Source organism: Dermochelys coriacea, chromosome 2 (assembly GCF_009764565.3).
Source record: "Dermochelys coriacea isolate rDerCor1 chromosome 2, rDerCor1.pri.v4, whole genome shotgun sequence".
In the NCBI taxonomy this organism is placed as follows: Eukaryota; Metazoa; Chordata; order Testudines; family Dermochelyidae; genus Dermochelys; species Dermochelys coriacea.
This window is the reverse complement of record NC_050069.1, coordinates 192951108-192964861: the sequence shown is the minus strand read 5'-3', so window position 1 is coordinate 192964861 and position 13754 is coordinate 192951108. Positions and strand designations below refer to the sequence as shown.

The 13754-nt window shown below is 39.6% G+C and overlaps 1 protein-coding gene across 1 annotated transcript in view; it reads left to right on the top strand.

Annotated features, from left to right (window-relative positions):
• LOC119850867 (collagen alpha-4(VI) chain-like) overlaps positions 1-13754 on the top strand; it is a 91987-nt gene that overhangs the window by 15877 nt on the left and 62356 nt on the right. The window contains 6 exon segments of the mRNA XM_043507126.1: positions 829-1178; positions 8721-8792; positions 9311-9337; positions 12026-12070; positions 12158-12211; positions 12515-12577. Coding sequence (XP_043363061.1) covers positions 829-1178; positions 8721-8792; positions 9311-9337; positions 12026-12070; positions 12158-12211; positions 12515-12577 — 611 coding nt within the window.

The window sequence follows — 13754 nt, the reverse complement described above, 5'->3', positions numbered from 1 at the left end:
AAAGTTCCTATTTTCGTGCAAGAGTCAGTAGCAGAGCTGGGTGAAAGTTGGAAATTCTGTTCCATGGGAAATTCTTTAAAAAACAAACAAACATTCCATTTTGGAATGAAAAGTAACAGTTTTAGAAACTTCCTGTGGAAGGGAAAATCTGAAACAAAAATTCTTTAGAAATGATTGAAATGTTTCATTTAGAAAACTTTTGAAATGAAATACAGCCCATGCTCTGACACTCCCAGCTCAGCCATGGCTTTCAGGGCTTCTAGACTCCCAGCTTCTTGTCCGGTCTGGAAGACTGACACAGAATCAGGCTCCTTGCTCTGAGCACCACAGATGATTTGGGAGACTTGCAGCTGGGAAGCTGGGTCGGTGGGACATGACCAGTGCATCCATACCTATGCAGACAGTAGCTAAAGCAGGGGTGGGCAAACTATGGCCTGATGGGCCGGATCCAGCCCACAGGATTGCCACCACCCCTGGTGCCGGGGGGCTAAGGCAGGCTCTCTGCATGTGGTCCCAGAAGAACAAATCCAGCAGTAAATAATGTCACATAGAAATAGTTTTACAGGCTTGAGTGCTGGTACTATTGCCTAGCTAGGTGGTTTAGAGAGACTATGTGCAACAATATAAACCAGCTTCTCAGCTGGGGTAAATTGACGTAGCCCCATGCAAGTCAATGGAGTGACACTAATTTACACCAGTTGAAGATCTGGCTCTCTAATTCTTCCAATTTTAAATTGAGCATGTTTTGTCACTGGTGCAGATAGAAAACAAGATCATAAAATAGTGCTTGGATTTGATGACTGATTTTCTTCCCTGCCCCCTTCTCAGACTGCAACATAGACGTTTCTGTAGGAATTGATATTTCGAGGCGCATGAAGTCTATATCTGCACTGCATGAGAAGCAGAAACTGCAAAAGTACCTGCCCAAACTTCTACACCGGATGGAGTCCTTGAATAACAACAGCTGTACTGCTGAGTCTCAAATCAACATCAGGTTCAAGTACCAAGTATTTGCACAGAACGGCCAGTCCTTGTTTGACTCTGATTTTGAAGCCTATGACAAAGAGATCCTCCAGAAATTCTTAGTTGTACAGACAATTGTGGACACATATCTGAATGCAGACTTCTTACAGTCATTTTGGGAGAAATCCCTCAGCCTGGCCTCTGCTAAAGTGAAGGTAAATAAAATGGAATAAATTATATTGTTTCAAAGTATATTAAGTCTAATGCTGATGAACATTGCATGGGAAATAAAAACTTCATTAATGCTCTTTTAGATAAATCCTTGAATTCATTTTGACAGCATTCATGACCCCTTACTGCAAACAATTCTGTGAATGAATTTTTGCTCCTGCAATTCAAATACTTGGGCAAATCCATATGCCTGCAAGTATTTACCTGGGAAGTTTCCACATGTCCATCTTGGAAGCAGTTAGTAGATTAAGGAGCAGAACAGTACTCTGTAATAGATAGCTAATCACACAACCCAGGTAGTAATAACTCAAAGCAAACATCATTGTGAATGTTTCATGTCAGAAACATGACATGGGGGTCTGATCTAATTTATGCCACTGGAGACTTTATACCACTGGAGGATAGGGGTAGTGAAGCTTTGCTTCACCAATACCTGCTGTCTTGGTGTTAATATGCCCCTTCTCTCCTCCTACCCTGGGGGTGTGGAGTGGCTGGCACAGGAGTGGACTCAGCTGCATATGGCAGCCTTACACCAGTGGAGAGTTCTTGTGTGCTTGGGGAATTCTCTGCTGTCCAGCTATGGCTGAACCAAGCATCAAGTAGGCAGAATGGACAAGAGAACCCAGCCCAGCATTGTTATGTTGTTAGTCTGACAAATCCAGTCCTGGACTGCCATCATCCAAAGGAAAAACACTGCTTTCTCTAAATTCTCTCAGTTACACCAGGGTCAATCTGGAGAACTCCACTGACTTCAGTGAAAGTCCTTCAAATTGTAAACAGGAATAGAATTGGCCCCTTGCCCAGAACACCTGGGTACTTAACTGAACTGGCTACACTAATAAAAGTTGCAGTCTACAAGGCAAATCCTTCCAAATGGAGCCACTGTCAAACCAGAGATATTTTGGGGCTTAATTATGATGACTCTGTCCTTTTTAAGCTACATTGTCACCAATTTTCAATACTAAATTGTAATTTTTAAGTTAACCTGAAATATAAACTCATCAAAGATTGCACAGCGCTTTGAGAACTACCCAGGAAAAGTGGTGGTGATATTATTATGGTTATTGTTTTTTCATATTTTCTGCTAACCCCCATGGTAATTCAGTGTTTTGTTCATAGGTTCTTTTAGTGTTTTACAGATGGGCTGGATGATACTATAGAAATGCTCAGAACAACAGCAGACTCCCTTCGCATTAAAGGTATGGCCTCTTATGACAGCCCAGCATTGCATTGCATTAGAAGATAAATCTACAATGCAAAAAGAACCTCACAAGCAGGAGTCTCAGAGCCTGGGTCAACTGACCCAGACTCACATTATGGGGCTAAAAATAGCAGTGTAGACGTTCTTGCTCAGGCTCTGAAACCCACATCTTTTGCTGGGTTTCAGAGGCCAAGCTCCAGGTCAAAAGGAAATGTTTACACTGCTATTTTTAGCTCCGCAAGCTTAAATAAGTCAACCTGGGCTCTGAGATTTGCTGCTGTGGGGTTTTTGGTTTATTTTGCAATGTAGACATACTCAAAGAGTACTACATTCCTCTCCCACTGCAGACCTTCCACATACTCATGCTGATTTGCATGGTTATGGCATTGCCCAAGAATTCTTGGTGAGCACCCTCCCTTCTCTGAGTGAGCCAGGGATCTCAATTCCCTGAATAAATTATAGACTTTACCTCTCCCAGTATGATCATGAGGGTGTCCGCCACCAGCTCCATTTTCATTCTAGGCTAATAATCTTTCTTTATTAAACCAAGAGGGCTGACTGTTTTTGTTTCTGCCACTTTTAGTGTGATTTAAATGTCAAGTTTCCTCTATTTTCCTTTCTAAGTCTAAGAACAGAGACTATATGATGATCTCTCACCTTGCTGCAATAGCAAGGAATAGATGTAAGCACAGAGTAAATAGATGGTTGCCTAAGACACTGCATTTCAGGAGGCAACATAACTTTGGGAGGAATTCTACTACAGAAAGTAGCTGTCTGCTTGTGAAAATATTTACCAACTGAAAAGTTGACATTTTTCATTTCAGGTCAGTTGAAACCTTTTGAAATGTTTCATTTTGGTTTCAGCCTTCTTTCTTTTTTAACCTCCAGTTAGCTCAAATTTTGAAACAAAAAGTCATTTTGAACAGGAAAACCAGCACTTTTCATTTTGAAAATATCAAAATGAAACTGACGTTTTTAAAATCCTTTCCTCAACATTTTTTTGAATTGGTAAATTTGTTGTTCCCAACCCTGTTCTGCAAATGGTTTCGGTTTTGACAAATCCACATTTTTTCGACAAAACAGATTAATTGAACAATTCCTGACCAGCTCTATCTATGAGTCATTTCAAAAAACAAATAATTTATGGTCATTATTCTAATTATTAAAGCAGATCAGGTAAACAACAGTTTTAACATATTTCTTTTTTAAGGCCTTGATGCACTTTTAATAGTTGGCCTGGAAAATATGCAGGATTTGAATGAACTTCAGGAAATAGAGTTTGGCAGAGGATTTGGATACAAGCAACCTCTGAGCATTGGATTTCCAGAACTTCCAAACATCTTACGGAAAGAACTTGTAAGTCCCTTTGTGATATGAACAAAGACAAAATCCATCACATTTTGACAATTTGATTGATAAGCTAGTATATCACAAATTGTTTTGCAGGACGTGGTTGCTGAAAGAAAATGCTGCAATATTCTTGCTAAGTGTGTTGAAGAATATGGTTTTCATGGTGTAACTGGACCTCCTGGGAGGAAGGTAAGTGTATAAAAATGTCTACTGGTTAGTTATTTTGTTTTGCCAATCTTTTTTAAAGTAGTTCAGTGTTACACACATAAAATACCTGCAAATCTTGCCAGTACAACAGGAAACAAAAGCTTGATCATTTCTCTAGTGTAAATTTTATCCTAGTATATGTTTTTCTTATAAAAATATTGACCAGTAAAACACACAGAAAAACAGGTGGCTTGGGTGACTTCTGACACTAATGGCCGTTGAACACGCTCCTTAGGCCAATTCAGTAATCAGAAATAACCCTCTCCCTTCCTCACTTGACCATAAGCTTTATTAGTAATTATGGCTAATTGCCTTTGGTAGCTTACTACTGCTGTATGAGCAGTTTGAACGCTAGCCACCTTCCCACCAGTCACCAACTTCACCTCTCTTGTGCTTTCTCGTTCTTCTTTCTCATCCCACCACTGCATCCATGTGCCAGAGTGCCACACCTGGCATTGTACTGTTCTTCCAAAACTTTCTGTTTAAAAAAATCTTGTTACTCACGTTGCTTTCTCAGATATTTTCCTGAAATCCATCAGATCGGGTTATGGGGGGGCTCTACTGGTTGAAGTTTTCCCACTTGGAATGGTTCTATAACGTGGAGCATGCCAGCCACTCCAAACCAAGGCTGGTTTATAAAACAAACTGTAGCCATTTTTCTTGTATAATATTTAATAATACTACTTTGAGTTGCTATAGTGACATTTATCTGAGAGACTCGTTATTAATTAATTAAGCTTTGCTTTGTAACACCCCTGTATTGTTGTTCTAACCATTTTACACATGAATAAACTGAGGCCCAGAGATTAAGTTCCAGATATTTCAGCTCTGGCCTCCTTTTTCTTGTCACAGAGCATGGCAGGATCTGGCCCTCTCCATTTGATCTGCTTCTTTAATAAAATGTAGAGTGAAAAATGTGTCTCACTTAGAAGAGAGACAAACAATTGATTATAATACACTGTTGCTGAATGAATATGGGCTGGAGAGGAAGGAGGGGAAGTATTTGCAAACATTGATTCAAACAAGGGCCATACATTTCCTTTTGGATTCACAACCTTTTCTTTCATTCTAGGCTAACATTCATAGCATCATTCTTTTAGTTACAAGTATATTCTCAGAAAGCAAAGACTTGTGCAGATCTGTGCACTGGTCACTCTGTTTGACCTGGATTTGTTTTCCCTTTTGCTGTTTATAAAAATTTGTCGTCCACTCAGGAAGGTGAAACTTTATCATGTGATTAGAGTGGGAATTGTCTGACATCACAAATATTGAATAATTGAAGCAAATAATTTGTAAATAACCCACATATTGGAATATGCGCCTGTATAATGCTCAAACAATTTCCAGTAGCAGACAAAATTCACCTGTTCATGGATAATTTGCCATCCAAAGAGGCTTAATTAACTATTTCCTATAAATAAGTCATCATCTTGACAGTGTATACTTAGTAGGAAGGAAAGGAAAGACAGATGTAAAAACCACTCTTTTATTGCAAATGCCCAGGGTTTCTGAAAGACAGTTTCTCCGGTTATTTTTAATAGTCACAGAAAAATGTAAACACCCTCTTCAGATATCTGTTCACTGTTATCATAGCCCTCTTAGTCCTCACTTAGGCAAGATGTATGTATGCAGTTCTTATTTTTACTCATAAATCAATCCTGTCAGCTCCTTGCTTATTTTTGCTGCTCTTCAATGAGCCCCTCTATTTTGTCAATATCTTTCCAGCAATATGGTGCCCAGACAATAAAAGCAATATGCAAGACACAGTTTCAGCAGGACTGTGTAGAGAAAGACTGTTAACTCCTTGTCCTGTGACATGAAGCCTTTGCAAATGCAGCTGACAATCGTTCAAGCAAACTTTGCCACCGTATTATATTGAAAATTCATGACTAATTGCCCGTCCACTGCCATTCCTAGTTCTTTTTCAACATTTTGGTTTTCCAGGTTTCTCCTGCACACTGAATAGTTGCATTTTGGGTTATTTTCCCCAAGAGGATGAATTTTTCATCATTCCAAATCAAATATAAATTTAGTCTTTGCATATATTTTTAATATCTCTAGGTCTCTTTGGAATATATTATTTCTCTGTTCTCAATGGTATCTAACTCCTTACAATATAGTACCCTCTGTGAACTTTGTTAGCCTGTCTATTATTTCCTATTCCAGATCATTAAGAAGATATTGAATAAAATCAAACCTATCAATGATCTCTCTGGCTGTCACCAGAGAGCACACCAAAGGCTTATCCTGAATACTGAACACTGTTCTAATTATTATTTCTCAAGTGTGTACGGCTTTTAGTAGTGGTTGTGGAAATGTCCATGTTGCAGTTTTTTTTCTCCCCTTTACAGTCGACTCTGGTTTGAAAGGTATGTTTTCTATCTGCACATGCAGAGTTCTGCAGCCACCCTCCTGTAATCAAATGTAAAGGAGCACTGTGTTGAGGAAGAGGAAAACTGAGACAGCTTTATCTTATTCATTTGATTCTTTCAAGGAGGCGTAGCTTCAAGGGATCTCCTGGCCATCCTGGTGAGGAAGGTGGAATTGTAAGTAAACATTTTGCCTTCCTTCATTTTAAGGGGGATGTTGGGAACCCCCCCACAGACCTTGGAAAACGTACCACCACTGCTTGTACACAGAAAGGGGATTGCCTACGACTTCTACTGCACATAATTTTTTGTGAACGTAGCACCAAATGATTTGCCAATATCACATCTACTTGTTGCGGAGCTCAGAGTAGAACTCAGAGGTCCTGATTAACAGTCATGTGCCTCTCACACAAGGCATAAACCAGCATATCATAAGAAAAGCCAATTGCAAGTATAGAGGCATAAGGTTATTATTTTTGGTGCATTTACCAATGGCTTTGCAATGAGTTATTTACTACTGCTGTAGATTTCAGCATAACACACTGAAAAGGCTAGAAATGTTCTTTTCCTCCTTTTTAAAACCATAAATTCTATTGAGACATCACCCAGAGAAGGCCAACAAAAATTAATTTCTTTTCCAGTATAAACAGAGAACTAGTTTTATAGTGTTGCAGCCACGTCACTTGAACATCTCTCCTAAAAGACTTTATTGATGCACACCAAAAACCCATTCTGAGATAACTTATATAAGCATGCAAGCCCCATGGGAGTAATTTCTGCTTTTGGCATGTGCTTGGCTAGCTTGACCTTGCCGCTGGAGATACTATATGGGGCTGACCAGAAGACAGCCCGGTGCCGGCAGTGGGAGAATGCCTCCAAACTGGGATTGTGGAGAAAGCACTCTCTGTTGCTATGCCCTCCAACCCCGGAGGCCATGACTCACCTTAAGCAGCAGATAGATGGAAGAAATCAACTTTCCAAAATTTCAGGTCACCTCCATCCCAGCCCAGAAGGGGGAGAGAAAAAGGAAATGTATTCATTCCTCATTGCCTCATGGGTGCTATAAACTAAAAGCAACTCCCATGGTCCCACTTTCCCTTATCAGCTGCTAAACTCTCCAGCTTTTCCTGACTTCAATATAAAAATCTGCAGTACACTGAGAATTTGAGGAAGCCAAAACAATCAAATGCAATAAAATAACTAACACAAGGTATATCGTGCTGATTACACTGTGCTGGACTAAGGTGGGTGGTACACTGAGGAGGGGAGAACTTGAAGGGGCAGTACCACATAACTACAGGCTCCCTGCTTTATTATTCCATGATAACCAGCTTATAATTTAGGTCTAATGTGTCCAGTAGTACACGGGGCTATGCGTAAGGGCCAGAATGTTGCTGCATTATTGCCCTTGCACTTTTGTATAATGTTGTGCCAGTATATCACTATTTTATACCTGAAACCAGATTCTGATCCCATTTGCACTAGTGTAAATCTGGAGTAATTACACTGGTAGAGAAGAGGGCCCAGGGACTGCACAAGAGGTACAAGGCTCCTTGTGCTCTCCTTCTCCCTTGTCTGTCTTTGCAAAGGTCTTTCACAATCAGACTACCAAATGATCTCTCTCTCTCTTACCCTGAATTTGTTTTTTTTATTAAGACAATACTCTAATGACTCTTCATGAAAGATTTTGCTGCTGTCTTTGCGGGCTGCTCCTGGATGCTCCTAAATTGTCTTCAGTTTTTTCAAAGATTACAGATATGATCTCTGAGACAAAATTGTTGCTAAAGATTCTTCCACCTTGTATTTAGCTGTGACACTCTGAGTTCCTTTCCCAGACCTGAAGAACAGCACTATGTAAGCTTAAAAGCTTGTCTCTTTCTCCAGCAGAAGTTGGTCGAAACAAGATATTATCTCGCCCACTTAGTCTCTCTAATATCCTGGGACCAACACAGCTACAACAACATTGCAAACAAAATATCTGTATCTTTTCACCAGTCTACATGTCATCCCTAGGAGACACATAGAATAATCCTTCTAAGACTAGATGTCATATGAGAGGAAAGGGGTATTCAGTTCAGGACAAGTTTTAAAAAGAATCAATCTTCAAAAATCAAGATTTCAGAGTCAGGAAGTTTTATGTGTTGGTGGGGGGGGGGACAAAACATAACATGATAGTAAATACATAGAACGGTGATACAGCTCAAACTTGGCAAGGACTGACTCAAAGCCCTTTGATGACAATCTGAGGATTCCCATTGAGTTCAGTGGGCCTTAGTCAGGTCCCTTGTGCACTGGATGATGATAGTTAAAGAACTCTGGCTTGCTTTAATTGTAGCTTTTTAAATAACAAGTGACCAATTTTTAAGGCATGAATTTTAACACTCTATCTTGCTTTGCAGGGGGAGAGAGGTCCAATGGGCTTCAATGGAACTCAAGGAGAAGGAGGATGCCCAGCTGTTAGAGGTCCTAAGGCAAGTGTTAGAAGAATTCTTTATCCCCCCCTTTTATTTTTACTTTCAATATACCTATTTTGCACCTAGAAGAGTTCCCTTCTCTGCATTCTTTAAGGACCTATGGATGGCTATGCCCTGTTTTCAGAATACCAGAGTGACCCTCTAGTTTCTGGGTGTGCTGGTCTTGTATCTAGTCTTAGATGGCGCTGGCCAGGACAAGAACATTGCAATGGTGGCTGGACAGTCTGCTGAATCAACAGCTCTCCAATGAATCTCCCACCCGTGGAGCTTCTACAGAGCCCTAATGAGGAGTTAAAGCCGAACCAACCTGATTGTTAGGACAGGAACAGAAATGTCAATCTGCCCTGGGGCACCAAGGAGCCTTCATGGGGTAGATCCTGAAACTCGATCCCTCATTGGCAGCTGCCTGTGATCAATTCAGCAAGCTGCTTCTTGCTCCTGCACCAGCTCTAGAAAACACTTCAGCTGTTTTTTGGTATAGTTTAAATTTTAACAGAACTTGTTTTTAATTTCAGGGAGCAAAAGGCTATCGAGGAATTTGGGTATGTGTTCTTTCTATAATTTCTTCCAGTAAAACAGCTCTTGGTTATACACAGTCCTGTCATCTCTACTTTATGTTGTAGGATGAAAGTATGAAAGCTAGCTAAAGACCAAAGGCAAAGGGTATCAAAAATTGACTTTAAAAACATTGTGTGGATTTGCAATATAATTGTGCAAATGTATGCTGGGTTGTGAACTGCTCCTAGACTATTAAGAGACAATGGACGTGTGATTCAGTTGAACTGAATGACTGCAGAAATTTGACCTCAATTGCTCACAGTGAAAAAGTCAGCACTAATTACCAATGTGACACTATTCCAAGGGCCAAATTATGACTATTGAGGACACAAGAGAGGGTTGCCAGAACTTCCCCTAGCTCTGGTTAGCTGGTTCTAGGATGTAATGCAAAGGTGCTGGGAGTAGGGAAGTCTGTTTCCTGAATTCCTTTACCTTTCTCTTTTTCTAAAGATCTAAAACACATAACAGTAAAAGAAGGGTCAATCCAGCCCCGATGATTGATTTCAAAACCATTACTGATTTTGGCTCAAATGGATTGAAATCTAGGGTGGGATTTTCAAAGAGCCTAGGGGAGTTAGTTATCCAAATCACGGTGAAACTCAATGATAGTAGAATGCCTAATTGCCTTAGGAAAATGTCAGCCTTAATGTGTGTTCCGTAGACAAAGTGCAGTCTAAAAACTAGTGCAATCCTTGAATCAAGCCCACCCTATTGACATACAAAGACTCCTTCACCTTTTTTGGCTACCATTACAAAACTTCATTTGGAAAGCATATATCCTTCATTGCAAACATTCTCATCTGGGATGTGCATCTCAGCCATACCACATGCTTCAGTCACTCTGCTAATTGTGTCCTCTTAGGTTTTTTAAAAATGAAACTCTCCACTTCAAAGAAAGGATTCAATACTGGTAACTCAGTAAGGTCAAGAGAATCAGAACTTTGGTCTCATGCAAGCCTTTTAGAGACAGTTATTTAGAAAAAGCTGTACTTAGTATGTGATACTATAAACTTGGGGTCAGATCTGTTAACACGAGAAAGAGAAAAATAAAAAAATGCAAAAACAAAAGTGGTGATCAGCCATTAGGATGTGGTTGTGGAATATTTATACAATAAACACTGATTTATGAGCTAATAGATTTGGAACAGTCTACTTTTCTCTCCTTCACTAACTAATGAAATTTGCCTCATAAGCATGTAATATATAGTGTTAATTATTGCCAAGGCCAAGCTAACAACAATTTACAAAGATATCAAAGCTATCGGATTATGAGTCCCATTGACTTCAGTGGTCTTGAGAAGAGGCCTTAAAATCACTTTCAAGGTATTTGCATATTACCCATTTCAATTCTCAAGGTAATAAAACAATTTATGTCCCTTTTCATCTCTTTCTTTATTTCAGCTGAGCATCAGAATAAATTCCTTCTTTTTGTAAAGGGTAAACAAAAGGAGAAGATGAGCACTCCAAGTACCGTTTAGTTTTCAATTAAAAGAAAACTACTAGGGCAATTCTAAAACATTTCAGAAGTTCCCTCACTGAAATTAATGTCTTGTAGCTGTAAATCTTCAGGACAATTACATTCAAAGGTCAAATTCTTCATCTGAACAGCAAGTTCACATTACAAGCTTCCGAGGTTTGGGTTGCTATTTTATAAGACATTGTCTTCCAGAAATGGCTGATATTTGTTCTGATTTTTGTAGTGATATGATCTCAGCTGCAATACAAAAAGGTGACTGTAGATGGTGTAATGTATTAGTCCTACCAGTCCTGTAAAAAAACAAAACTCCTGGGTGAAGAATTTCAGTTATGAAGGACTGAATGGACTACTTTCAGATCCCATTAACCCTTTTCCTAGATCAACCAGAGGAATCATTGGCTTTCCACTGGATCTGACTAGGTCATCCTCTCAGAGCTCTTAGCCTTTGCTGCCCTGGGAAAGGAGTAATCAAAAGCAGGTGTCTCAAAACTAATTACACACCCATCAGATTGGCTCTAAGAATGTTTGGATAAATGACATATTTAACACAACATGGAGGCATTCACAGTTTTGAGTAAAGCTGTTTTAGAGTCAAAGTATCAAAATCCACCCTGATGCCAATAAGTACAATTCTATTAAAACAATCCATTAAAATGGATTGCCTTTATTTGTCCCAAAGTCTACAAAACTCTTAAATAGTTTGTACTTCCAGTAAAGAGATGTTTTTCTAAGAGAGATGCTCTAGGAATTATTTTGGGGAAGTTTGCTAGTCTGTGTTATATAGGAGGACATCTTTGAATCCATAAATGTATGAATTCTTACCAGCTGTTAAGTATAACAACCACAATATAAAATGCCCTAAAAAGAACACAGTACACTGTAAATAAGTAAAACAATTGAGCACCAAAAATATGAGAGAACCTAAATGCTAGATCAAATGCAAACTGATTATATACTGGAAGCTGTTGAGATTTTAAGGATGCTGCAAGTGGTAAAAGAGATGTGAAAAAATGACTGATGGCAAAGTAAAGAGGGTTCTTATTCTTGAAGAAGTTCATATTTTTAATAACTATTATTCTTACTTTTGAAAGTATTCAAAAGCATGTTAGGTACTTTACTGTACATATAGAAAGACAGTTCCTTGACCCAAAATGCTCACTAGTGTGCTAATGTGGATTTTTATTTATACCAACAGGGTGAAGATGGTGAAAATGGAATTGATGGGATTGATGGAGCTGAGGTAACCTTTATTCACATGTACTGAATTAAATTAATGAGGTTCACCTGAAAGAAAGAACATTGTTTGTTTGTATTTTTATTTTTCTAGGGAAAACGAGGATCTCCTGGATCTTCTGGAGAAAAAGGCAGTGCAGGAAGACAGGTAAAGTGTATTTAGCCCTGATGGAAGCTTCTGTCGCCTTTCCAACCTTGACTGCCAAATCTGCAACCTCTGTGACCTCTTAACAGCTGCACATTCTCTAATTATTTGATATAAACTGGTTAGATATATTTTAAGTGTAAAAGCCAGATTCTCAGCTGGTGCAAATCAGTGTAGCTCCATTGACTTAATAGAGTTATGCAAATTTATAGCAGTGAGGACCTGTCCCTAAAGATCTAACGATGACATTAATACTGTAGCGCTCTACCTGTATTCTAATTGTATGTGCTTTTTTCATGACTTAAGGGTAGAAAAGGACCTAGAGGAGAATTGGGTGAGCATGGAGAGCCTGGTCTAAGAGGAGACCATGTAAATAAAGTCTGTGGTATCTCTTAACTTTTGACAGGCTGAAAAGACTTTCAGTGAAGTGAATAGCAATAGAGCTTTTAACCTTCATCTTTGAGTAAAGATTTGTCATGTTATGTCCAGATTTTGGCCTTTGAAGTTGAAGTTGCCTCAAATGTCAATTTTGTTGTAATGTTTGAGGGCATCCTGATAATCCTGGACCATGCACTACCCTGCTGAGGAAATCGGGATTAGAACTGGTCAGGAATTTTTATGATTAAATGGCTTTTGGTTGGAAAATGCCAGTTTGATAAAACTGAAACATTTTGTGGAAATGTATCAGTTTCTCAGGTCTAGGGTGGAATTTCTGGTCAGAGAGAGAAATCCCCACCCCAGAATATCTAACAGACCTGTGATTAGGGAACTCAATTGGGATGTGGAAGACGCAGGTTTAGTTCCTTGCTATGACTCAGACAGACCGGAGACTTTTGGCTATTCCAGGGAGGGGAGTCTCTCTCTTTCTCATTCTCTCTCTGATGAGATTTTTGCTGGATGGGAAAACTATTTCCTGCCTGTCTCTGATAGGGAATTTTGAGAGTTCCCTTCTCATTAATGGCTGGAGGTTTGGCACCTGAAATCTGTGGATGCCCCAAGATACATACCCATTTTAATAATACCAGAAAGGGGCAGGAGCACAGGACTCACTGCTTCCTTATCCATGGTAACACAGCCCCTTCTGGAACCATCCTGGCATGCAATCTCTACTTGCTGGCTGAACTGAAACCCCATCCTCTAAACAGATTTGCAGCCATCTGGAAGAGTTACTGCTGATTCCACTAGAAGAAACTCAGGGGCTGATTTCTGGTTGGAAATGTACACTAATGGAGAGAGCAGCTGCTTTTTGACTTCACCCCTCCTTGTTATGAACTGCAGAGCCTTAATCTTATGGAGTGACTTCAGCCATGTCTGAGGACCAGGAGTTAGAATGCAGTGGAGGCTCTGCTCTCTCCACACTATAGGTTGAGGACCTTTTCAGGTGCATTTTGCAGCCCTTTTCTCCAAATAGCAAAGAGTATCATGTGGCTCCTTCCAGTTTCTAATGCTCAGTTAAGACGGGAACACTGTCAGATGTCCTAGTAACAATCAGGGAAATCCTGGCCCCACTGAAGCAAATGAGAATTTAGCCATTGTCATGACTTCA